General features: G+C 56.5%; 3 protein-coding genes and 5 non-coding genes across 8 annotated transcripts; 7 read left to right on the top strand and 1 right to left on the bottom strand.

Annotated features, from left to right (window-relative positions):
• Window positions 1-402: 402 nt before the first annotated feature.
• RPS8 (ribosomal protein S8) lies at window positions 403-5,239 on the top strand. The gene is made up of 6 exons (XM_030226474.2): window positions 403-603; window positions 1,447-1,553; window positions 1,929-2,028; window positions 3,366-3,541; window positions 4,438-4,567; window positions 5,076-5,239. Exons 1-6 carry the CDS (start codon window positions 600-602, stop codon window positions 5,183-5,185), a joined length of 627 nt encoding a protein of 208 aa, XP_030082334.1. The 5' UTR covers window positions 403-599; the 3' UTR covers window positions 5,186-5,239.
• LOC115483931 (small nucleolar RNA SNORD55/SNORD39) lies at window positions 1,294-1,378 on the top strand. The gene has a single exon (XR_003944682.1). It is a non-coding gene; the product is annotated as a small nucleolar RNA SNORD55/SNORD39 (small nucleolar RNA).
• LOC115483934 (small nucleolar RNA SNORD46) lies at window positions 1,734-1,837 on the top strand. Its single transcript, XR_003944685.1, has one exon. It is a non-coding gene; the product is annotated as a small nucleolar RNA SNORD46 (small nucleolar RNA).
• LOC115483932 (small nucleolar RNA SNORD38) lies at window positions 3,783-3,855 on the top strand. The gene has a single exon (XR_003944683.1). It is a non-coding gene; the product is annotated as a small nucleolar RNA SNORD38 (small nucleolar RNA).
• LOC115483933 (small nucleolar RNA SNORD38) lies at window positions 4,809-4,880 on the top strand. Its single transcript, XR_003944684.1, has one exon. It is a non-coding gene; the product is annotated as a small nucleolar RNA SNORD38 (small nucleolar RNA).
• A 570-nt stretch (window positions 5,240-5,809) lies between the features above and the next one.
• Window positions 5,810-5,939, top strand: LOC115483941 (small nucleolar RNA SNORA35). The gene has a single exon (XR_003944692.1). It is a non-coding gene; the product is annotated as a small nucleolar RNA SNORA35 (small nucleolar RNA).
• A 3,364-nt stretch (window positions 5,940-9,303) lies between these two features.
• LOC108961788 (chondroadherin-like protein) lies at window positions 9,304-10,865 on the bottom strand. The gene is made up of 2 exons (XM_030226473.2): window positions 10,805-10,865; window positions 9,304-10,525 (listed from the first exon to the last, which is right to left on the bottom strand). The coding sequence occupies exons 1-2, from the start codon at window positions 10,821-10,823 to the stop codon at window positions 9,318-9,320; spliced, it is 1,227 nt and encodes a 408-aa protein (XP_030082333.1). The 5' UTR covers window positions 10,824-10,865; the 3' UTR covers window positions 9,304-9,317.
• A 3,198-nt stretch (window positions 10,866-14,063) lies between these two features.
• On the top strand, window positions 14,064-21,265 carry PLK3 (polo like kinase 3). Its single transcript, XM_050977558.1, has 15 exons — window positions 14,064-14,272; window positions 15,072-15,179; window positions 15,266-15,382; window positions 15,791-15,920; window positions 16,005-16,092; window positions 16,630-16,725; window positions 17,404-17,599; window positions 17,945-18,071; window positions 18,454-18,563; window positions 18,639-18,756; window positions 18,861-18,944; window positions 19,145-19,307; window positions 19,407-19,536; window positions 19,730-19,840; window positions 20,224-21,265. Exons 1-15 carry the CDS (start codon window positions 14,111-14,113, stop codon window positions 20,416-20,418), a joined length of 1,935 nt encoding a protein of 644 aa, XP_050833515.1. The 5' UTR covers window positions 14,064-14,110; the 3' UTR covers window positions 20,419-21,265.
• Window positions 21,266-21,764: the final 499 nt, after the last annotated feature.

Below are 21,764 nucleotides of genomic sequence, written 5' to 3'. Positions count from 1 at the left end.
GTGGCACAAACGTGGATCCAGCCCGCGCTCGGACTCAGCGGTACCGAGCAGCAGCGGCGGAAAGCGCGTCCGGGGCCGCTCCGCCGGCGCGCGGTGCACCCTGGGTACAAGAATAAATCTGAATACTAATACGGGATATGCTAATGAACCCAGCGCTGCACACGGAGCATTTAAATGAACCAGAATACTAATGTGCATATCATAATGACGCTATCACGACTCGCAGCCCGTGTACGCAAAGGCTACTGAGCGCGCTCAGCCCCGCCGCGGGATGCCGCGCCCTGAGCCCTGACTGCAGACAGTCGCCCGGTGACCTGCCGGCCCTGGCTGGAGGCGTTCTCACGGTGACCCGCCGGACAGGAAGGACGGGCCTGCAGCAGACGGACCTCTGACAATGCCCGCTCCGCGCCGGGCCCGCGGGCAGAGCCGGCCCCACAGCTGCCGCCATTGTCCGCCGGCTCCCCTCGGCGTCGCCGCGTCTCCAGGCAACGGCGCGCGCCTCGCTCTGGCGGCGCGGTGACGTCACCGCATCGCGAGAGCGCTCCCCGCCAAGCCGCCCCGCGCGCTTCCGCCCCGCCTCTTTGCGCCGGTGCCGCACCATGGGTGAGTGAAGGGACCGGGGCCTGCCGACATCCGCCGCCATCAGCCCGCTGCGCCACCGCATCCGCCCCGGTCCCCCACCGGGTGGCAAGCGGGGACTGCCGCCGGCCTACACCGTCCGCCATCGGGGGCGGCCGCGGTAGTGCCGAGCCGCTGGCGGGGGGAGGGTGAGCGGGCCCAACATGGCGGCTGGTGGATGATGAGGGTGGGCGGCCTCATCTCGCCGCGCCTTGATTTCCTGCAGATCCTGAGCGGTCGGCTCGCTCCCGGTGTCTGCTGCAGATGAGCAGATGCGGGTGAGGTGGAACAGCGTTCAGCGGACCCATGCGGAGGGGTGCGGGGTGGCGTTGTGGAACACTGCGCAAGTTGGCAGCTTGGGCCCTTGCCGGAGGTGGCGAGTTGTGCAGGGATGGTCCCCGTTGGGGACCCAGCAGGCTGAGTTGATTCGGGATGTCTCTCGTAGGGGCTCAGCGGACAGGTGGGATGGGGGTCCCTTCCTGTAGCGGACCTACCACATCCTCCCAGTAGCGTAGGATGATTGCTGTAGTGTGCCTGTCAGATCGGCATCGGGCGCTTCCCAGAGAGCGCCCAGCACGCGAGGTACGTTGGGAGGTAGCTTCCCAAAGAGAGCACAGAAGAGGGGGGGGGTCTGTCTGCCTGTACAGCTCTGTTGGAAGGGATGTGGAGCAGGTCTGAGTATCAATGATGAAGCTTCTCTAACTGCTGCATAAGGCTGAGTGCACTGTGCGGATACCAACCTTGGAGAGCTGAGGACTCAGAACTACGCCCTGCTGCTGCAGTCGGCTGGGCTGGTGGCACCCTCTGACCACACTGCTCTCCATTCAGGTATCTCCCGGGACAACTGGCATAAGCGTCGCAAGACTGGGGGCAAGAGGAAGCCCTATCATAAGAAGAGGAAGTATGAGTTGGGGCGACCTCCTGCCAACACTAAGGTAAATGATTAAACAAACTTAGTCAGAATCGTGTTTTTCGACTCAAATTGCTGCTTCTATGCTATTAGAGGTTTGAATTCCTGTTTGGTGTGGGGTTGAATATCTGACCCTGCTTCTCTAAGAGGTGGTATTTGCCCCTCTGCCGATGGACAGCAGCGATACATTTTTGCAATAAGAGGCAATTGGAGTGATGAAGCTTTCACCTTAGGTAGATGCAACAGACCGTTCTGGTCATTTTCTGTATCTGCCAATGCTGGGGTTTGTCATAGTTACACTGACCACATTGCCTTCGAGGTTAGGGCTGTGTTGGGCTCCTGTGAAGGCCATGCAGCATTCCAGCACCAACAGCAGCCCGGTGTTTGTTTCTGACTGCAGATTGGCCCACGCCGGATTCATACCGTGAGGGTTCGTGGGGGAAATAAGAAGTACCGAGCCCTTCGCTTGGATGTTGGCAACTTCTCCTGGGGCTCAGAATGTAAGTATGTGCTGAGCCCGCTGCATGGAAGGGAAACCTGTACTGGTCTGCAGTACTGCTGCAGAGTGGGAGGATGCAAGCATGGATTTATGAGCACATTCTGGAGCTGGCAGGTGTAGCAGCATGCATGGTGATGATGATAACTTTAACCTTACGTGGCCTTAGGGGACTTGGATTTCCACTAAGTTCACAGTGACAGGAGTGTCATAGTTACACTGAGTGACATGCTTACCTTAACTTTTTATGGGGGAGGACAACTAAAAAGGGGCTGAAATCCTGCATATGAGTAGTTCTTCAGAAACACAGGTTTTGTTCATCAGGTTACTAAAAGTTAAGTGATGCTGAGAAGCAGAGAAAGGTGCTGAGGACATGAGAAGGCCTGACCCTAGGACAGTGTTTGCATGTGCAATTTCATATTTCTGCTTTGCTAAGCAAAAGTGGCAAGCCCAGAAGCAAGAGGGGGATTCTGTCATATTTCTCCTGAGCTAGGTGGGTTTTCTTTACTTCACAAGCTGACAACAGTATCACTTGAGCCTGAGCCCAGTCAGTGTTTAGTAGGATGGTAAAACATCAGTAAGGAGGGTGGTGGGTTAGTGACCTGCATGGTGTGAGGGGACAGGACATGCTTTCAGTTATCTAAGAGCATTTTCTGTGCAGTGAAAAGTGTCAGTATTGCACATGTGAAGGGGCTGAGTGTACTTTGCAACATGGACAAGGTATGTGAGTGAAGGGAGAAAATCCACCTTGTGCTTGATCTTTGTGTATATGGAGGGCTGTTTTCAGGGCAGATGACTGCTAAACAGTCAAATCTAGTAGCTAAGACCACATGCTTCAGGTGGGTCTTGGGAGGTTGAAAACACCAGCTTCCCTTCTCAATTTACTCATAGACCCTCATCCTATAGAAATGGTTTCTGAGATGTGTTGCAGGGCAGTCCCACTCAGTATGGCTTAATTCAGTAATTCTAGCAAGTGCATACAGCATTGAGCCCTGTGGGCAGTGTTAGTTGGCATCTGCTGATCTTGCTAGTCTGGAAAGTTATTTTCTAGGATTGCTTAGATACTTTTGAGATGAGTTCCAGCAAGTCTACTGATCCTGGTTTTTCATATAGGAGGGATTTCATTTCCAGGTGTAGATTTCTGCCCTAACCAGAGAAAGTTTGATGGATGAAAAATAGATGCATCTTCTCGTTAAATTTAATTCAGTGCTAGGCAGGCTGGAAGATACAGGATGGGGTGTCGAGTGCAAAGTTATTTAAAGGGTATGTGTGAGATGCTGTGAGCTACATACTCAGCTGTCTGATCCCTGGAGGTCTGAACTCCTGCTCTTCTCTTAAAAGGCTGCACTCGCAAGACCAGAATTATTGACGTTGTGTACAACGCTTCCAACAACGAGCTGGTGCGGACAAAGACGCTGGTGAAGAACTGCATCGTGCTCATTGACAGCACCCCGTACCGGCAGTGGTACGAGGCCCACTATGCCCTGCCCCTGGGACGCAAGAAGGGCGCCAAACTGGTACGCCTGGGGTTCTCCTTTTGGCTCCTGGCACAGCAGTCTGCCCTGCCAGAGGCACTTACCCATCCTGAACAGACAGTGCCTGCCAGAATAGGGTTGGGTACCCAGCAGTGCTTATCCAAGTTGTGTTTCCATAGGTTGGTTCCCAGGATAATTCTTTAATGGAGTGCTCAGTAGCAGGAGCTCTCCCGGAAGCATTACACCCATTTGTGCACAAGGACCTGCCTGTCAAGATCTTTGTCTTCTAATGATGATACCTTTGTCCAGTTCTGCTACTGAAGGGAAAGCGATGACAATTTAGGATGCTGAGGAAGACTTTGTAGGTTGGGTTCTTGTGCTGGGCAGTGATTGCTTTAGTGAGAAGCTTGGGGATTGCTCATTGAACTTGAGTATGTTTTTAAACCCTGGACTGCTAGAAGGTATTTAAAACCCCATACGTAGCCTCAGATAAATCCTTGCATTAAAAACAAAGCAGTTCTCATTTGGGTGCTGTGTAGTGCAGAAGCAGGGGGAGATCTTGTCTGCCTAGACTTGCCCCACACCCAAGTGCTTTCATTATTTCTGCAGAGGGAAAGAGTATTCACTGCTTTTTGTAGGAGTGTTTCACCAGGGAAGCCTTTGCAGTTTCATTGACTTGAGAACAGCCTTCCCTAGGGCAATGTGCTCAGTTGTCAGCAGTGACTCTGGTTAGCAATGTGGCATTTCTTGGTCTCAAAAGTGAAATGCAGCACCTGGTTTTGTGAGATCAAAGTATTTGTACCTCAGCCAGGTATGACTTTGAAAACAGTACAGTGTTGAGAATACAAGGGCTTCCTTCATGGTAGTGGAAAACACCTGTGTTAGTGGAAGGTGGCCATTTCTTAAACAATTTTTTTTGCTTTTGGTCTTGGGTTTAGACTCCTGAAGAGGAGGAAATACTGAACAAGAAGCGCTCAAAGAAGATCCAGAAAAAATATGATGAGCGAAAGAAGAATGCCAAGATAGCAAGTATTCTTGAGGAGCAGTTCCAGCAAGGAAAGCTGCTTGGTGAGTCCCTGGTAGCTTTAATGTAATTTGTTCTTTTATCTTCTCCAGAGATCCCCCTCTTTTGGCAGGATGGGGAAGTCTGGCTAGCCAGGCTTCTGCAGTTGATTAATCCTGTTGGGGCTTTGAGAAAGAAAGGGGCTCAAGACTAGCAAAATGAGCAAGTGCGTGTCAGAAAAATGTGCTGCAGGCATCTAAGAGCTTTGATGTTCAAGCTCTGGCAAACAGCTGAGTGTTCTGAAGTCTTCTGGTGATGAGACCTATGTCCAGTTCTGCTACTGAACCCAAGCGATGACAGTTTGGAGATCTGAGGAGGACTTCATTAGGGACTGCAGCTTCCAGGGCACAGTACCGCAGGCAGAGGGGCTGCCCAGGCACACGACCTGGTGACACGGTTACTGATGAGCTGCTCGTCCGTGCTGCTGCAGAGGCTGTGTGCAGTGTGTGTTCTTTGGTTTGTGCACTGGGGTGGGGAATTGCCAGACTTTAACAGGATGACTTCTCCTTGCAGCCTGCATTGCCTCCAGACCTGGACAGTGTGGCCGAGCCGATGGCTATGTGTTGGAAGGCAAGGAACTAGAGTTCTACTTGAGGAAGATCAAGGCCAGAAAAGGCAAATGAATATAAAAACTATTGTGCTAAGAGAACGAATAAACCAAGAGTCTTCTACCCTGACAGGTTGTGTGCTCATTTGTCTGTGCAGTGTGGAGAGGGCTTCTGTAGCTCCACCTGCCTTTTAAAATATGAAGGAACATGGAATTCTAGGAATCCCTGAGCCCTTTACCATCTTCAGGCAAAACTTGACCCTGCACGTGCTCAACTAAAACATCTCCATGGGTTCTAAGTGACTTGCAGGACCAAGTGTGTATGAAAAAGAGCTGTCAGATTTCGCAGAAGTGGGGAATGTCCAATATTGGAAAGCTGTGAGCAAAAGGTAGGTGCAAGTGTGCACCCCCATTAAAAGTTCTGGATTCATGGGAGCTCCTGAGGTCTGTGCACACTTCCCCCCTGTTCCTGTGCTGTGTCAGGTTAGCATGTGCTGCAGTTGGGGTGTTGGAGAGGTCAGTGGGGAAATGGGCCAAGTCTGGCTGAAAACTTGGCTATTACCTTCAGCCTCTGCAGCTGGTAACTGCCTTCCACATTACATGAGCTCCCATCCCCTGGTTCAGGCTAGCAGCCCCTTTTGGTGTTTCCTGCCTGGTTGTACAATTCCCTGCAGGATTCACTATCTTTTAACCAACTAGGTGGCACTGCTCAGTGACCAGCTGGTCTTTCCCTGACCTCCTTGGTCTCATTCCAGTGCAAGATCAAATCCTTCTAGCAGAAGGGCCAGGCTCACATCATGGTCTGTCCCTTTCGAAAGCTGGATACAAACTCCAGCTTTGTGCCCTGTCACTTGTGGTGGAATTGAAAAGCTGTAGTGAACAAAAGCTTTTCTGGGTGTTCTGGTGATATCTTTCCTAGAGGCTCCTGTCCTTAATCTCTGAAAATAGTTGCTCTTTGTGCAGGTATTGGAGGAAGTCAGGAGTCCATCTGAGGGCTGGTCCTGTGCCATGGGGCAGGCCAGGCTCACATCTTGTGCCTGTCAGGTGAATACACTGCACACTTAATCTCATTTGTGTGTTTTCACAAAAGCCTCGCTTATCCATTGGATCACTGCTGCAAATCAGGCTTCCTGCAGCCCCAGCATCACTATTATTAGCTCTGAACTGAAGGGAGGTGGTCCATGATCGTCTTGCCCCAAGGAGACTTGTGGTGAGACCTAAGTCTCATGCTTCAAAAATGCAACTCTGTCCCACCAAATTATTTTGGGGGAAGGAGTTTAAGTTTTTTTTTTCTATTATGCTGTGCCATGTTTGTAAAGCGTAACAGCAGAAGGTACTCTGGGGAGTGTGGGTTCATGCTGTGCTGCTGGCAGGGAGGTGGACATGAGTCAATACCAGAGCTGAGCATTGCAGAATGGTACCTGTTCTGATGACTGTGGCAGCAGGTTGTGCCATGGGCTTGCACTGGCAGTCCCTCACAGACTGGGTCAGTGCTCGTGGGCACTGTGAGCAGAGCTGAGCCCAACTGGGTGCCCCTGCACTCCAGGAGTCCCTGGCAGTGGGACCTGGGCTGGGTGGGATGTTTTCACAAGCACATTCCTTCTCCATAGTGATCCGGTGTAAACTTTCCCTGCTCTCCAGCAACGCCTGCTTTCCAGAGAGGTGGAGGCGATAAGCGCACTTGGCAGGAATGTGTCACGGCTGCTTCCTCCGAGTGTGTTTCTTCTCTCCCATCATCCTCTGCAGAGTGCAAACAGCATTCAGGGTGTTTCTGGAGAACTTTGTACAGATGGAGAAACTCAGGGTTTATGGAGCAAATGCCAGTTTGGTGTCAGAGCAGGATTATAAACCTGTCCCCTGATGAACAGGATTATGGCTCATCAATGTGTACTGTTTACAAAGTTACCACTCTTAGAAACACAGCTGCCGAGGGCGACTGCCCATGGGAACAGAGCAGTGGCAGCTGGCTGGGGTGTGTGGCACTTCACTCCCAAGGTGGTGCAGGCTGTGGGATGTTCTGCTCCTTGCTGTTGAGTGGCTCTTTCAGCTTCACACAGTATTAACTTTGGGGTATTTTCACAGGACATGATCCAACCCAGGAAATGACCTTGTGGTTACACTTCAATAGGTCCAGCAGTGACCTGGAAGGCAGTGGAGGAGAAGCAGGGCTGGCTTGTTGAGGGAATTTGGGAGCTTTAAAGGAAGGGGGACTTGCAGGAAAGGGAACTTTTAAAGTAGTTTTCTTAGGGAAAACATGTCTGAGTGTGCCAGGGCTGTCACAAAGAACAGGGAGCACTGGGTTTGGTCACACTTCCCTGCCACCTGTCAAGAGATTGAGATTTGGGCAGGGGCTGCAGGTACCAAAGCAAGGGCTGGACAAGACCCAGCGGGATGATTTGGGTCACTCCCTTTACATCAGCTGTGGCATCTGAATTTAGGCTTCATGAGGAGAGAAAGGACAGGATGTTACATCATTCCCAGCAGCCCTGGGAATGGGATCCCATGGCACATGAGCAGAAGGGGCATCCATGGAAGGGCTGCGGGCATTTCTAGAGCACAGGTGAAAAATGCAGCTGTTAGCCCTAGTCCAAATCTGCAGCCATGGGGTGGGCTGCAGCCCTTGGAGATAGCTGCCAACCCTGCCAGTCCTGCTGTAGTCCTGTGACAGCTTCTGGTCCCTCTGTCCCTGTGGGGGTGGCATGAGCCAGGGTATGCTGTAGTACTTGGCAGAGAGTGATCGAGAGATATTAAAGGCTGGGATAGTTTCCCAGGACCCAGGAGGGAGCAGGGAAGGAAGAAGTCCAGCTGGTTATAAAATGGGGATACATCCATGAGTGACAGGAGACATGAAGGGAAATCATCCCATCCTTGTCCCCAGGCCATGTGGGGCTGGGAGTGAGCAGTCCCACCATGGGCTGCTGGAAGCCCCACAGCACTCTGCAGGAAACACCACTTCCTTTGCCGGCCGGAGCACTGCGTCCTGCCCTGCCCAGCTCCCTCCCTTCCTGCCTGGGCACCAGGCCCAGCACAGCTCCATAGCAGACAGGGTGGCCAATGCAGCTCCCAGCCTGGAGAATGTCCCCCTGGGCAGGAGGAGCAGGACTCAAAAGATGTCCCCCTCCATCCACAGAGAAGGGTTAGAGCACCATGGGTGAGACTTGCTGGAGGTGCCTGTATTGAGCAGTGATTCACAGCACCCCCAGCCTTTGCTGTGCTCCCAGGACCCCACAAATTGCTTTGTTCAGGATCTGTGGCATTTACAGCAGGCTGACACCTTCCCCACCCCTGTTGTAAATCCTGATACAAAGCAAAGCCTCTGCTGGCACTTAGCCAGTGCCCAGCTCTGCTCTGCCAGAGCGACGAAGAGGCTCCAGGGATGCTGGGCAAGACCTTCACTGGGCCATCACCCAAGGCAGGGGAGGGTAGATGGGGTAGGAGTGAAGTCCATGATCCCTGCACTCCCCACATCCCACTTGTTGTCTCCCCACTACCCCAAAGCACAAAGGGATGGAGCCACATTGCCAGGAGTAAAATTATATATTTCTTACTGAGAGCTGGATCCTACAGGGCTGTCTGTAAGGGGCCCCCTCCGATGCCACCCTGGTTTGTGTGTGCACTTCATCCACCCGCTCCCACAAGTATGCACACACACACACCATGAAGCAGCACATGTGCATTGACTGAGTCCCTGTGCCAGTGTGGGGTGGGCAGCAGGCAGAGCCATCACAGGCTTCCCATGACAGACCCAGGGCACCCTGTCCAAATGGGACACTCCCTGCAGACCACACAGGCAGGCCTAGCCCTGTTTCATGTCTCCAGACCGTGTTCCCTGCAGGTAGGAGAGCAGCAGGTCTGTGCCAGACACCATCTGGCTCCAACAAGAGAGAAAGCTCTGGTCAGCAGGTCTGACACTCAGCATCATCACTTGACCCCAACACCAGCCCCCACCTTCCTCAGGCACCACCAGCCTGTGGTAGGGTCCCCAGAGCCTGAAGCACCCTTGCAGCCTTGCCCAGCTGCAGCACATGGCAAGCGAGGGGTTCACACAGTAGGACAGGGGAAGGGATGGGTATTTGGGGGTGCAGCTTTGCAAAGAGCCACTGTCAGCCAGGGCAGGACAACTCGTGCCTCTCCTGCATTGGTGGCTTTCACTGCTGCCCAGCCCCCACCATCCTGCTGTGTGTCCAGACACAGCCCAAGTCCTGGCATCAGTGCAGGTCAATAGTCTCATACTCCAGGTTGTCTGAGTCCTCCAGCTCGATACCAGGTACCAGGTTGTAGTAGCTGGTTGTCTGACTCATGTAGATCTTCTCCCGGTCAGCAGAGTCCTTCAGGACTTCACTCACGCTGACAGTGTCCACCTCTGGCTCACTGCCCAACTCCTCTGCCCTTGGTGCTGGGGTGCCCAGCTGCCCTTCATGGGATGGCACCTGGGAACTGCTCGGGGATCCCACCTGGATCTCCACCTCCTCATAGAGGTCTCTGCCACTCTCCAGTGGATCCATGAAGGGCTGGAGCACGACCTGCTTCCCCAGCAGCACTTTCTTCTCAGTCTTGGAGGGAGCAGCAGGCAGCTCGTAGGGGTTGTAGTGGTGGGGCTGTGCAGACAGTGGCACATTGCTCCTCTCTGCCACGGCCCGCTGGCTCTGGGACCTGCTCTGAAGGCTGTAGTTGGTCTTTTTCTTCTGCCGGCAGAAGCACCAAGTGACGCTGGCGAGGATGAGGAGAGGGGGCAAGCAGATGAAGAGGGCTGTGAGGCCGTGTGAGCGGCACAGCTCATCCCGGGGGATGCTCTGGAGGTCTACACCGTGGTAGTGCTCTGGTGTGTGGCAGATTACCTCAGCAGCCTGGCTGGACCAACCCTCCAGGGTGGTTAGCAGAGCACAGCTGCAGTCCCAGCTGTTGTTGGAGAGCTGAAGCTGGAGCAGAGATGGCTTCAGGAGGCTGGCAGGAAGAAAGGTGAGGGCATTGAAGCCCAGGTAGACCTCCTGGACCTGGGAAGATGCTTTCAGGAAGGACCTGGGTAGCTCCTGAAGCTGGTTGCTGTCCAGATAAAGAACCCTCAAATTAGGGGCATTTTCTAGAAAGCTTCCAGGGAGACTTTCCAGCAGGTTGTGACTCAAGTGTAAGATTTCCAAGGCAGGAGGGACTCCCTGTGCGTTGCTGATGGCCGTGATGCTGCAGTGGGAGAGGTAGAGCTCCCGCAGCCCCTGCACTCCCACCAGTGCTCCCCAGTCTAGATGGGTGATGTTGGAGCTGGTGAAGTTGAGGCAGCAGCTCTCAGGGAGCGGAGCCTCCCGGAAAGCCTGGTAGTCCAGGGGCTCCGAGCAGTTGCAGATAGGCGGTGCTGGGTCAAGGGCAAGGCCGGCAGCGAGCAGGAGGCTGCCCCAGAGGGACACGGTGCCCGGCCCGGTGCCTGCGGGGAGAGCAGAGGGAACGGTGACTCCCTGTGCCACCGGCCCTCCCGCTCCTTTTCTCCAGCCTTCCCGGCGGGGGGAAGTGAACTCCACTTCTCCTCCCCTCCACGAAAGGACCCGCTCGCCGCAGGTCCTCCCGGGCCGTCCTCCAGTGCCACCGACCCCGCCAGCCCGGGGCTGCCTCTCCCCTGACATCCCGCATCTCCGGCCGGGTTCTCGCGGGCAGCGAGCGACCCCCGGAGCTACGGCCGTGCCCCCCGTGCCCTACCCGGCCTCACCTGCCGCCGCTCGCCCCATCCTCCGGGGCTGCTCCGCGTCCCGCCGCGCTCCCACCGGGCGCGGCCGCCGGCTCCGCCTCGCCGCGGGGCGGCCCCGCCACATCCCGCCCCGGCCCCGGCCCCGCCGCCGTCCGGCCCGGCCCATGGTCGCCCTTCAGCCCCCCATGCCCTGTCCCCTCGCAGGGGTCCCGCCAGCCATGGACCCTCCGGCCACCCTGTGCAGCGGTACCCCCAAATTACGCTTGACCCAGCTCCCCTGCAGTCAATTAACCCAGGGTTCCCCTTTATTCTGCCCCTCCTTCATAAGCCCATAGTACTCATTCCTTCATCACCTTCCTCTCTCCATTCCCCAGAAAGGATGTCCCTTCCCAGCCTCTCCCTTTCCACCCCCTCTGCCCCGCCAGAAGCCATATGTCCCTCCAGTCCTGTTTGTACTCCATCATCACCCCCCAAGCTCCTGGAGAAGGGCTGGGCTGGGCTCTGCTGAGTTTGACTCTCTCCTGGGATGGGGAGAGGGCTCTGCCCGGCTGGGTGCAACTGCCAGCTCCACTAGGGAAGGATGCAGAGTGCCCATTCTTGCTGGATGGAGACCAAAGGGGCAGCATCATGCTCCATCGCTGGACCCCTGATGAATTCCCTCCATCCCATACAAGTCCCAGGCCGCTAAGGAAGAGCAGAGTCAGACATGAGCACTACATCCCTCAGAAAAACAGTGCTGGAGAGGGGAGCTCTGTTTTCACACCCTGAAAGTGCATGTGTGCTCACTATGAACTGGGTAAACTGAGGCACATGGAGTGTACCAACAGCTCTTTGCTTGGGTCCAATGGAGTTGGGTTAGATGGGACCCGGGCTGAGTGTGTGCAGTACTTGTGTCTCAGTTCCTGGGGTGCCTTGGCCCTGCTGGTGCTGGTTCTTCCTTCCCCAGCTCACCCAGGGACCAACCACCCTCTCCATGCTCCTCCTTGGTGGCTGCAGCCCCGTGCTTTGCAGAGCTGTGCTGAGGGATGGGAAAGCCCCACTCCTGAGGGGGTCACAGCTGTCACCCCAGTCTTGGGCAGCTTGTCTGCACCACGATGCTTGGCTGGTGTTGTTGCTCTTGCAGCCCAGGCACTGCATGCAGGCACACAGCAGTGCCCTGCAGCTGCCCTGGGAAGGCAGCCCTGGTGCAGACATGAGCTGGCAGATGGGTTCAGCTCCCCTGCTCCTGATGTTGCTGAGCATCGCTGAATGCCACGAGGGTGGGGGGACCAGGCCAGGGCTGAGTATCATGGAGAACTGAGATCCCACAGCCTCACTGAGCTCCTGTGATATTTTACCACATGCACAAGGGGAAAAAGGTTTCCTAGTATCTAGATGGAATTTCCCTTGATGCAGCTTGCATTCTGTGCCTTGCATGATTTTAATGTACACGTCCCCAAAGAGCCTGACTCCCTTTTCCTATAACTCCACCTAACTAGCTGCAGGCAGTCAGGAGTTCGCCCCAGAGCCTCCAATTCCCCAGGTCCAGCAGGCTGTAATCTTAAGCCACAATTCCTCCCACTGTCCCAGATCAGTGATGGGAAAACCCATGAGTGAGATGGGACCCCACAGGGGACCCCAGCTGCAGGTGGCGGGGTCTGCTGCCAGGCTCCATCCCTCTTAGAGAGGAGGTGCTTCAGCCTCGGCAGGATGTGGGCTGTGGGGTCCATCCGTGCCCCTTGCCCAAGAACTCACCAGAGGAGAGATGGCAACTCTCAGTCCTGGCAGGTCCCCCCTGTCCCTCTGTGGGGAATCCCGGGACAGCCCCGGTCTGTCACATCACCCTCAGACAGGTCCCCCGGGGCCTCCCTGCACTCCCGGGTGTCTCCACCCACACATCGCCTTCAGACGCTGACTCAGCTCCGGCAGCCCCAAGCTGGGGCCTCCATCGGAAAACCTGTGATGCCCCCGGGGAGCCCGGGGCCGTGATGGAAACAGGCAGCTTCCCTCAGGGCAGCAGCATCCCAGCCTGCTCCTGGGCTGTGTGTGCTGATGGGCAGTGGGTTCGGGGTGTGCTTCCCCTGCAAAAGCTGGAAACACAAGGAAAAAAACAGCCACATCTGTGCAGTTTCCTCTTTCTCCTCAGGCAGGATTTCTCAGGTTTTTTTTTCAGAAAAAATATGGAGTTGATTTGTCCCCAGTACCCTAGAGTGAGAAGGGATGTGCTGGGAAGAACGGGGCTGTTTGCCAGAGGTGCTCATGCAAAACCCTCAGCACAGTGAGCAGCAGCAGGGAGAAACTGAGGCACAGAGCACAGGATGGTCACAGAGTCACCGTGTGTGTGATGTGAGCAAGGGAAGGACAGCGGGAAGGTTGAGGGGCTCTTACAACGCTGCTGCTTCAGACTCGCGGGGGCTGTGGGTTGCAGCCATACTGCCAGCTCCCGCGCCTCTGGGGAGGGAGAGGTGCCAAGCACCCTTGTGTGGCCCGTTTCGGGTGACAGAGGCGTGTGCTCCTCACGGCCATTAGGGAGCAGCACCTTGCCCGGCCACCAGTGCACAGCCCGCAGCAGCAGAGCCGAGAATGGGGTGTCCAAGCACCGAGGGACAAGGGTGGCGGATCCCATCATCCCTGCATCTTCCCTGCGTGCCCAGCGCCCACATGTGACCCCCTTTGCTGGGCCCTGGCACGGTGAAAGGCTCTTGGGGAGTGTCCACCTGCACCCAAGTTTGTCATAAGAGAGGTCAGGGCCCACAGCAGCTTTAGAAACCCTCCCTGGGCCAAAACCTTTCCATGGGAAGGAAGAGTGAGGACCCCAGTTGATCGCGTGACGCACACTGGTAACACCTGTGAGGGGAAACACCCCGTGAGTAGGTGTTTTGAGTGTGTGTGTATTTACAGATGTGCATGGCAGGGGGCTATGTATGTCCTGGGAGGAAGGGGAGGGAGCTCTGCGAGTTTGTGGGGTCTCAGTGGCACCGTAGGAAAACCCTGAGTCAGGAGGAGGCTGTCCCTGTCCCTGTCTGTAGGAGGGGGATGCAGCTACTGGGGGGGCCCCTCTGCAGTGAAGACACTGCCGGAGCTTCCCCCACAGTGTCACAACTGGCGGAGATCCACCAGTACATTCCCAGAATCCCAAAACCCCGCCCACTCCGCCGTGCTGCGGCCCCTTTAAGGGCGGCACTGGGCCTCCCGGGGGCGGAGCTCCGCCGATGATGTCATCGCGGCCCCTGATAAAGGCGGCGGGATTCCCGGGGCGGTGGCAGCGGTGGCGCGCGCCGGCGGGGCCACGTGCGCGGGGCGCGGCGGAGCCCCAGCCCCGGAGCCTCCTCATTCTCCCGCGCCGCCATGGAGTCCGCCGGCCTCTTCCCCCCTTTCCCTGCCGCCACCGCCCTCCCCGCGCGGCCCGCGCCCGCCCCGGCGCCACCGCCCCGCGCGGCCGAGACCACCCGCATCATCACCGACCCGGTCTCCGGCCGCTCCTACTGCAAGGGCCGCCTGCTGGGAAAGGTACCGGGAATGGGGAAAGGGGGCTGGGTCGTCGCAGAGGGCGCCGGCTGCGCCGGGGTGAGCCGGTGCGGGCGAGGGGCGGGGCGGGGGCTGCGCGCCTGCTCGACCCCCCCGCCACCTCGGGCGGCCCGGGGCTGGATGCAGCCCCCCCGGCTGCCGCCCGCCGCCCCATCCGCCCCGCCTCGCCGAGCGGGCCCGCAGAAGTGCTGGAAGCCGTGAATCACCCGGGCTGGCTGCGTGCCTCGGCGGCTATCGGAGCCGCATCGGTTTCGGGCGCCCCGCGGCGTGTGCGTGGGCCGGTGGGTGCCCCGGTTCCCAGGGGTGCCGGCCCGCGCCGCGCCGCCGCACGCAACTTTTCCTCCGGCTGACAGCAGCGTGTGTAGGAGGAGGATGCCGGTTCCCAGCCCGGCCCGAGTGGGCTCAGCGGCTGAGTGTGCAGATTGGAGGGTGACATCACGGCAGGAAAAACCTGTCTCCATGGGACTGCCTTTCGATGGCCTCCGGTCCCCGGGCTTCCTGCCCTGCGCAGGACTTTCCAGGTTGATCTGTCATGTGGAAAGGTGCAAAGTCTGGCCATAGTGGGAGGGAAAATGCCTTGGAGGTTTTACAAGAAATGGGTGAAGAAAATGCCTGGTTGAGAGCATCATAGTTCAGATCTTAGTGGGCGACGCAGCGGGAAGGAGTGTGTGACGCTCGCCGGGCTGTGCTGCCAGGGAAGGGAGGAGGAGGAGGAGGCTTGTAAGCAGGCAGGGGTAAGGAGCTGTCTCTCACCCATCCATAACCACCTCTTCCCTTGCAGGGTGGGTTTGCACGGTGCTATGAAATGACAGATCTCTCCAGCAACAAAACCTATGCCGTGAAGGTCATTCCTCACAGCAGGGTGGCTAAACCTCACCAGCGGGAGAAGGTGGGTGCTGTGTGGCTGCTGGGGGGCTGGGCTGGTGGGGGGCAGCAGCTCACCTGTGCTCACTTAACACTGCTGCTCTCTTTCAGATCACCAATGAGATCGAGCTACATCGGGACTTGCACCATAAGCACATTGTCAAGTTCTCCCACTACTTTGAGGACTCAGAGAGCATCTACATCTTCCTGGAGCACTGCAGTAGGAAGGTCAGTGCTGCTGTGGCCTCCTTGTCAAAGGATCCCCTAAACAGCCATAGCTGGTTGGAGCAGGCCCTGCTGAGGTGTTTTGTTAGCAGTCCCCTTCTCCTGAGCTGTCAGCTGTCACACCCTCTGAGCTCAGCATAAGCAGAGTGGTTTTGCACAGCACTGGGCACTCCAGCAGCTGTCTGTCTTTCTTGGACTGCCTGCTCATGGTGTGGCCACCATAAATCCAGAGGTTCCCATGGCTCAGCCTCATGTCAGGAGTCTGTTGAGGTCACGGCTGTGAAAGAGAGATTATTTGTGAATGTGCAACTTCTGGAAGAACTGGCTTTGACCCTCCCTACCCTGTGCCTAGTCAGCAGGGCTGCCTGTTCTCCCTGCCTGCACCACAAGCTGTCTTCTCTCCTGTTGCAGTCCCTGGCCCACATCTGGAAGGCCCGTCATACTCTGCTGGAGCCCGAAGTGCGCTATTACCTCAAACAGATCATCTCAGGCTTGAAATACCTTCACCTCAAGGGCATCCTGCACAGAGACCTCAAGCTTGGTGAGTGCTGTGGGTGGCACATAGCATGTGGGGAGCAAGCTGTCCCCGAGGGACTTGTGGTGACGCATTGCCTTTGACTTGCAGGCAACTTCTTCATCAATGAAAACATGGAGCTGAAAGTGGGGGACTTTGGGCTGGCTGCTTGCCAGGATGTCTCTGACCAGAAGAAAAAGTAAGTTTGAGATTTTTCCTTTTCCAGAATCCTCCAGGGTTTCACTCCTCTTCTTCCTGTGGCTTCCCAGGAGAGTGGAGGGGCATGGGGTCCTGCCTGGTCTTGGGAGAGGAAGCCTTAGGGCCCCTTCCTGGGGTGAGGGAGCAATTCCTGCTCCAGCTGCAGGCGAGGCGAGGGGGCTGGGGGCTTTGTGGCTCCTCCAGGAGTGAGCTTGCAGCCGTCGGGGAGAACAATGTATTGACTATTGCTATTGTGCCTGCCTGGCTGCCGTGCCGGCTGCACAGGCTGGGACACAAAGGCTCTGTTCCTCCTCAGCTCTGGGACAGGCTCTTCCCAACAGCTCCCCAAGAGCAGCTGCTGCTGACCTCTGTGAGCTGGAGAGGGGGGAGTCTCTATGGGACTCCTTGTAGATGGAGAGGGGCCACAAAGAACAAAATGGAGTGGGGAGGACAAGAGTAAATCCCAGGGCCTGGAGCAGGGGGAGGCTGTCTGTGAGGGGATGAAGAGCATGCACTGATCTGGTGCTCTGCCCCACAGGACAATATGTGGGACCCCCAACTACCTGGCCCCAGAAGTGCTGCTGAGACAGGGCCATGGGCCAGAGTCGGACGTGTGGTCTCTGGGCTGTGTCATGTAAGTCTGTGCTACTGGGTGGGGAGGGGTCCAGGTACCCTGCCTGGGGTGGGGGCAGCTGCTCTGTGGGCAACCCGATGAGGAAGTTTCCTTGTGCTGTGCCTTGTGGCTCTGCAGCGGTTGCTGAGAGGTAGGGGGAGGGGAACAACTGGCTGGATCCTGCCCAGCCTTACTTTGGAGCAGGTGCTGCCTGTAGCCATCCTGGGATGCTGTGTGGGGACTGTGCGGGCAGGACCTGCACAGGCGGGGTGTGCTCATGCCACACTCTGCTCCGGTTCAGAGCAGGCTTGACCGCACTGTGAACCTGATAAACAACGGAAAATCTCCGTGGCTGCCGCGCTGTTTGCTCAGGGAGCGATCGCTGTTTCGGCACAACCAGCCCCTGGCCCGACCACTGCCTGCAAGCTTCCTGCTCCCTTTTCCACCCTGATGGCCACGTGGGTGGGAGCAGTGGGTGGCCTTTGCCTGCCAGCTTTGTCCTTCCTCAAGGCTCCTTGCCTGTTGCTCTAAACAGTTGCTAGGAGGAAGCATGGCCGGATGTGAGCGTGGCTGTCGGGGCTGGAAGTGCTGCTCTCAGCCAGGTGTGGCCAGCCAAATGCCAATAACTTCCTTGCTTTAAGTGCTGCTGAGTCACAAGCCTGGTGGGGATCTGACAGTGGCATGCATGTTCCCTCCCAGGTACACCCTGCTGTGTGGGAACCCTCCCTTTGAGACCTCTGACCTCAAGGAGACCTACAGGTGTATCAAGCAAGTGGAATACACCCTCCCCGTCTTCCTCTCCCTGCCTGCCAAGCACCTCATCACTGGCATCCTCAGACGCAATCCCCAGGACCGCTTCACCCTTGATGAGATTTTGGACCATGAGTTCTTCAAGGTGGGTGGGTGGGGGCCTGGGCCAAGGGACCCTTCTTGAGGTGGGATGAGGTTTTTTAGGCTGCGCAGGGTGCTGTCCTTGTCCTGTATGAAGTGTCAGCCCTTCAAAGGAAGCAGCCGCTGTCCTGCCCAAATGCCAGCCAGAGGAACTGAGGGATCTGGTGTGCTTCTGCTGCCTTGTTGCTATAGCAAGGGGCTGTTTCCTGTGCTGATGCCAGTCATGGTTCTGAGGCTTGATGGAAACACAAGCTGGCTGTCAGGAGGGATGTGAATGACTGTGGTCAGCCCAGGGCAGCTGGAGCATGTGGCCTATGGAAACCAAACCTCTCCCTTGACCTCTCTGCAGGGCTACACGCCTGAGAAGCTCCCTCCCAGCAGCTGCGTGATGGCTCCGGAGCTGAGTCCCCCAAATCCTGCAAAGACTCTGTTTGCTAAAGTCACAAAGACACTCTTTGGGAAGAAGAAACCCAAGGGTAAGTTTGTGCATTGCCAAGGAGCCTCTGGGTGACTCTTCCTTCAGGAAGAAGTGAATCCTGTTTTCTGGGGAGACCTCCTGATGGATCTCTCTGGACCCTCTGCGTGGGGCCAGCACAAGCTGGGTGTGCCCCTGCCTTCTTGTGCATGGGTGTGTGCCTGGAGAGCGGATACTGTGCCACAACCCATGGGGCAGTTCCTCTTGGAAGCTCTGTGTTGCGTGAGAACTGGGAAGTGAAAGTGGGAGACAGCTGTCTGACACCCTCCTTGCCTCCATGGGCATGGGAATAGATAAGGGAGAGCTGAGCTACTGGGAGGGGTGGCCTAGATGTCCCCAGCCTCTATGCTCAGCAGTGTACTCATCTCTTGCTCTCTCCTCAGCCAAGAAGGGCTCTTCAGAGGACAGGGATGACATCTCCAAGCTGGTTACTGGGCTGATGAAGACCTCAATCTGTCGGCAGATGAGCTATAAAACTGTGGAAGGGAATGAGGTGAGAACATCTCTGAGACCATGCATGCTCTTTGGCAGAGCAGGCAGACCATGATAAAGCCATGTCTCTCCACAGGCCACTCCTGTATCGTGCCGCAGTGCCAGCTCCAGCCCTGTGGAGACAGTGGTGGAGGAGACATCTCACAAGTCTGTGTCCCCCTCCATCCGGGGAACGATGGCCAGCAGCTGTGAAGGTGAGCAATACCTGTGCCAGCCACCCCAGCCTGCCCCAAGCTTCCTGTCATGCCTGGGTTGATAGCGGGGTCGGCTGACTCAGCCTGTCATCTTCTCGCCGCAGCCTTTGAAGATTGCATCACCGCCTCTGCCATCATCGAGTCAGCTGTTCGGCTCCTGAGGACCTGCCTCTCCTCCATGCCTCCAGGTAAACTGGTTGGACTGCTCTGGGATGGGATAGGGGGCTGTGCATCCCCTTCCCCCTGGGATGAAGGCATGGCTGCTACTTGGAGCACAAATAGCACCCTAAATGGTGCTGGAGCCTGCTGTAGGGCTCCCTTCCCCCGGGCAGGTGAGGTGGACAGGGGCTGGCTGGCTGCACCTCTCACCTTCTCTCTTCTCCAACAGCGGAGAAAAACCCAGCTTCCCTGGCCCGCCACGAGCACTTTGTCTGGGTGAGCAAGTGGGTGGATTATTCCAACAAGTATGGCTTTGGCTACCAGCTCTCCAACCGCAGCATTGGGGTCCTCTTCAACAATGGCACGCACATGACACTTTCCCCCAACCACAGGTGAGCGGTGGCAATGGGGCTGATCTGTCTCTAGGGTAGTCCCTTGGGTGGGAAGGGGAGTCTATAACATCCCCAAAACTCGTGCTCTGCTCCTTCCAGGACTGTACATTACAACCCGACCAACAGCAAACACCTGGTGTTCTCTGTCTCTGCCATCCCTGAGCAGCTGCAGGGACAGATGAGTGTCTTGCGCTACTTCGCCTCCTACATGGAGCAGCATCTCATGAAGGTGAGTGCTGGGGCCCAGGGCTGGACTTTGGGTCATGGCTTGACCATACCACTTGAGCTGGTTGGTCTCCCTGCTTGTGGCCAGGACACAACCCTGTGTCCTAGAAGTGGGTACCCAGCTTTGGTGTTGTGTGTGCTGCTGGAAGTGCTCCCATGTGTGGGACCAGTGCCTTATGCAGACCCTTCTCTCAAAGGGAGGTGACCTGCCCAGCATAGATGACCTTGGGCAGCCAGCCATGCTCCTCCTGCAGTGGGTGAAGACTGACCAAGCCTTGCTCATGCTCTTCAGCAGTGGCACCCTCCAGGTATGTGTGGGGCACAGTGGAGATGCCTAGACCCTTGTGAAGAGGAGGCCAGATGGTGGTCTTCTGGTCTGTGTTGGATCTTCTCTGCCACAGCCCAAGTGGAAAATCCAGCTGTGAAAACAGCTGTGGGTGCAGGAAGCTGCTCCAGTGCCTGGAGCTGCTGGTTGCTGCTTCCCCAGCCCATGGAGAGACATTAGCACTTCAGCTGGATGCTTCTGTGCCCCTGTGCTAGGGCTGGCTCATTCCTGCCATGGGGCATGGGCAGGGATGCTCCCAGGCAGGTTGGGGAGGAGGAACGGGTTGAGGCAGGAAATGTGGCTCCATCCTGGTTCCCGACATGCTGTGGGAAGCATGGCTTAAACCAAGCCCAACTTGTCTCCTAGGTGAATTTCTACAACGACCACACCAAGGTGATCATTAGCAAGCCTGACCATTCCTGCCTTGTCACCTACATCAACCGAGAGCGCAACTCTTACACTTACAAGCTGTGCAGCATCCAGGAGCTGGGCTGCTCTCCTGAGCTCCACCACCGTCTCAGATACATCCTCAAGCTTCTCCAAGAATGGGCTGAGGCCTAGCCTGGGACCTCGGGGGACCCTGTCTGGACTTAGAGGTTTCCCTCTGCCCTCCCATGGGATGGGAGGGATGATGTGGTGCTGGCTATCCCCCTGGGCACTGTGTATCCTGGTGCTCAGCTAGACTCTGGACTAAGACATGTGGATGTGGTTACAGCAGCTGGTCTGGATATCCCTGCTGCTCCCTGGCTCTGGGCAATCGCTGTCTTCCCCCTAGCAGCTCCCGCTCTGGTGGTGCTGGTCTTGATGGAATGGTTTGGGGTGTTACAAGGAGGTTGTGGTGGGTGAGTGTCCTGCAGCTGGGTTTGGGGCTGCCTGGGCCTTGTCTTAGGCTGGCAACTACTTGTGGTGGAGGCTCAGGCTCCCCTGGCCCAGCTGATGCATCAGTTGCACACACCCTCTGCATGGCCTGTAGATGGCTGCCACAGCCTTGATCTCAAACTTAGGGTGCTGTGGGATAGGAAAACCCCTTCCCAGGAGTGGGCAGGGGTGAAGGGTGCTGCCTGCCCTGCCAGGGGCTCTGTGGGCTGGTGTGTGCCACTCCACAACTCTTACACTAAGGAGGAAGCTGTGCTGGGCCCAGCTGGGCCCAGTCTCTTCCCAAATTGTGAATTGTCTGGTACAACCTGAGGTTTGAAAAAGGGTGGGGGATGGGATCTGAGGACTTGCCTGGAGAAGCCCTCATTTTGTTGGGACCCAGGGTTGTTTCTTATTTCAAGGCAGTCTCTGCCATGTGGGACTATTTATGTATCTTATTTATATGGAATTATTTATTTTCCTGTTGGTCTGTCCATGTGCAGTTCCCCTCTCCTTGACTCACCTCAATAAAACTTATTTGTGTAAGGGCAAACTATGTCTGCCTTATTTGAAACTGGAGTCATAAAAGGAGCTTCAGCATCATTCTTGCCCCAGCGCTGCTTCTGCCTGTTGGGGATGACCCTTCTTGCCACTGACTAGTGCTGGGGGATAAGGTCAGGGAGCAGGATGGCTATGAGGAGCCCATGAGGTACCTCCACTGCTTTCCTGGGACTGGCACAAAGGGCAGAGTTAGCTCTTGCTTATGCTGGTGGAGCCTTGGAGCTGCCTCAGCTTCTCTTTGCTGCTGCCAAATGTATTCCCAGTCCTTTCTGCACTTGGACCCAACCCAGCTGCTCTCCTGACTCTGCTAAGCTGCAGAAGGCAGGAGCTATGACCCAGGTGGTGGAGGGGTTGCCTGGGCCCTTGCACTGACATCTCATGTGATGGGATATGAGCTGGGCATGAAGCCAGGAAAGAGCTCTGTGAGCTTGCTTTGAAGGTGATCTGTGTAATCAATCTGCCTGGGAGCAGCTTGTGCTGTGGGAAGCAGC

The sequence above is a fragment of the Serinus canaria genome, chromosome 8 (genome assembly GCF_022539315.1).
Source record: "Serinus canaria isolate serCan28SL12 chromosome 8, serCan2020, whole genome shotgun sequence".
Taxonomy (NCBI): domain Eukaryota; kingdom Metazoa; phylum Chordata; class Aves; order Passeriformes; family Fringillidae; genus Serinus; species Serinus canaria.
This window is presented reverse-complemented; position numbering and strand designations above follow the sequence as displayed.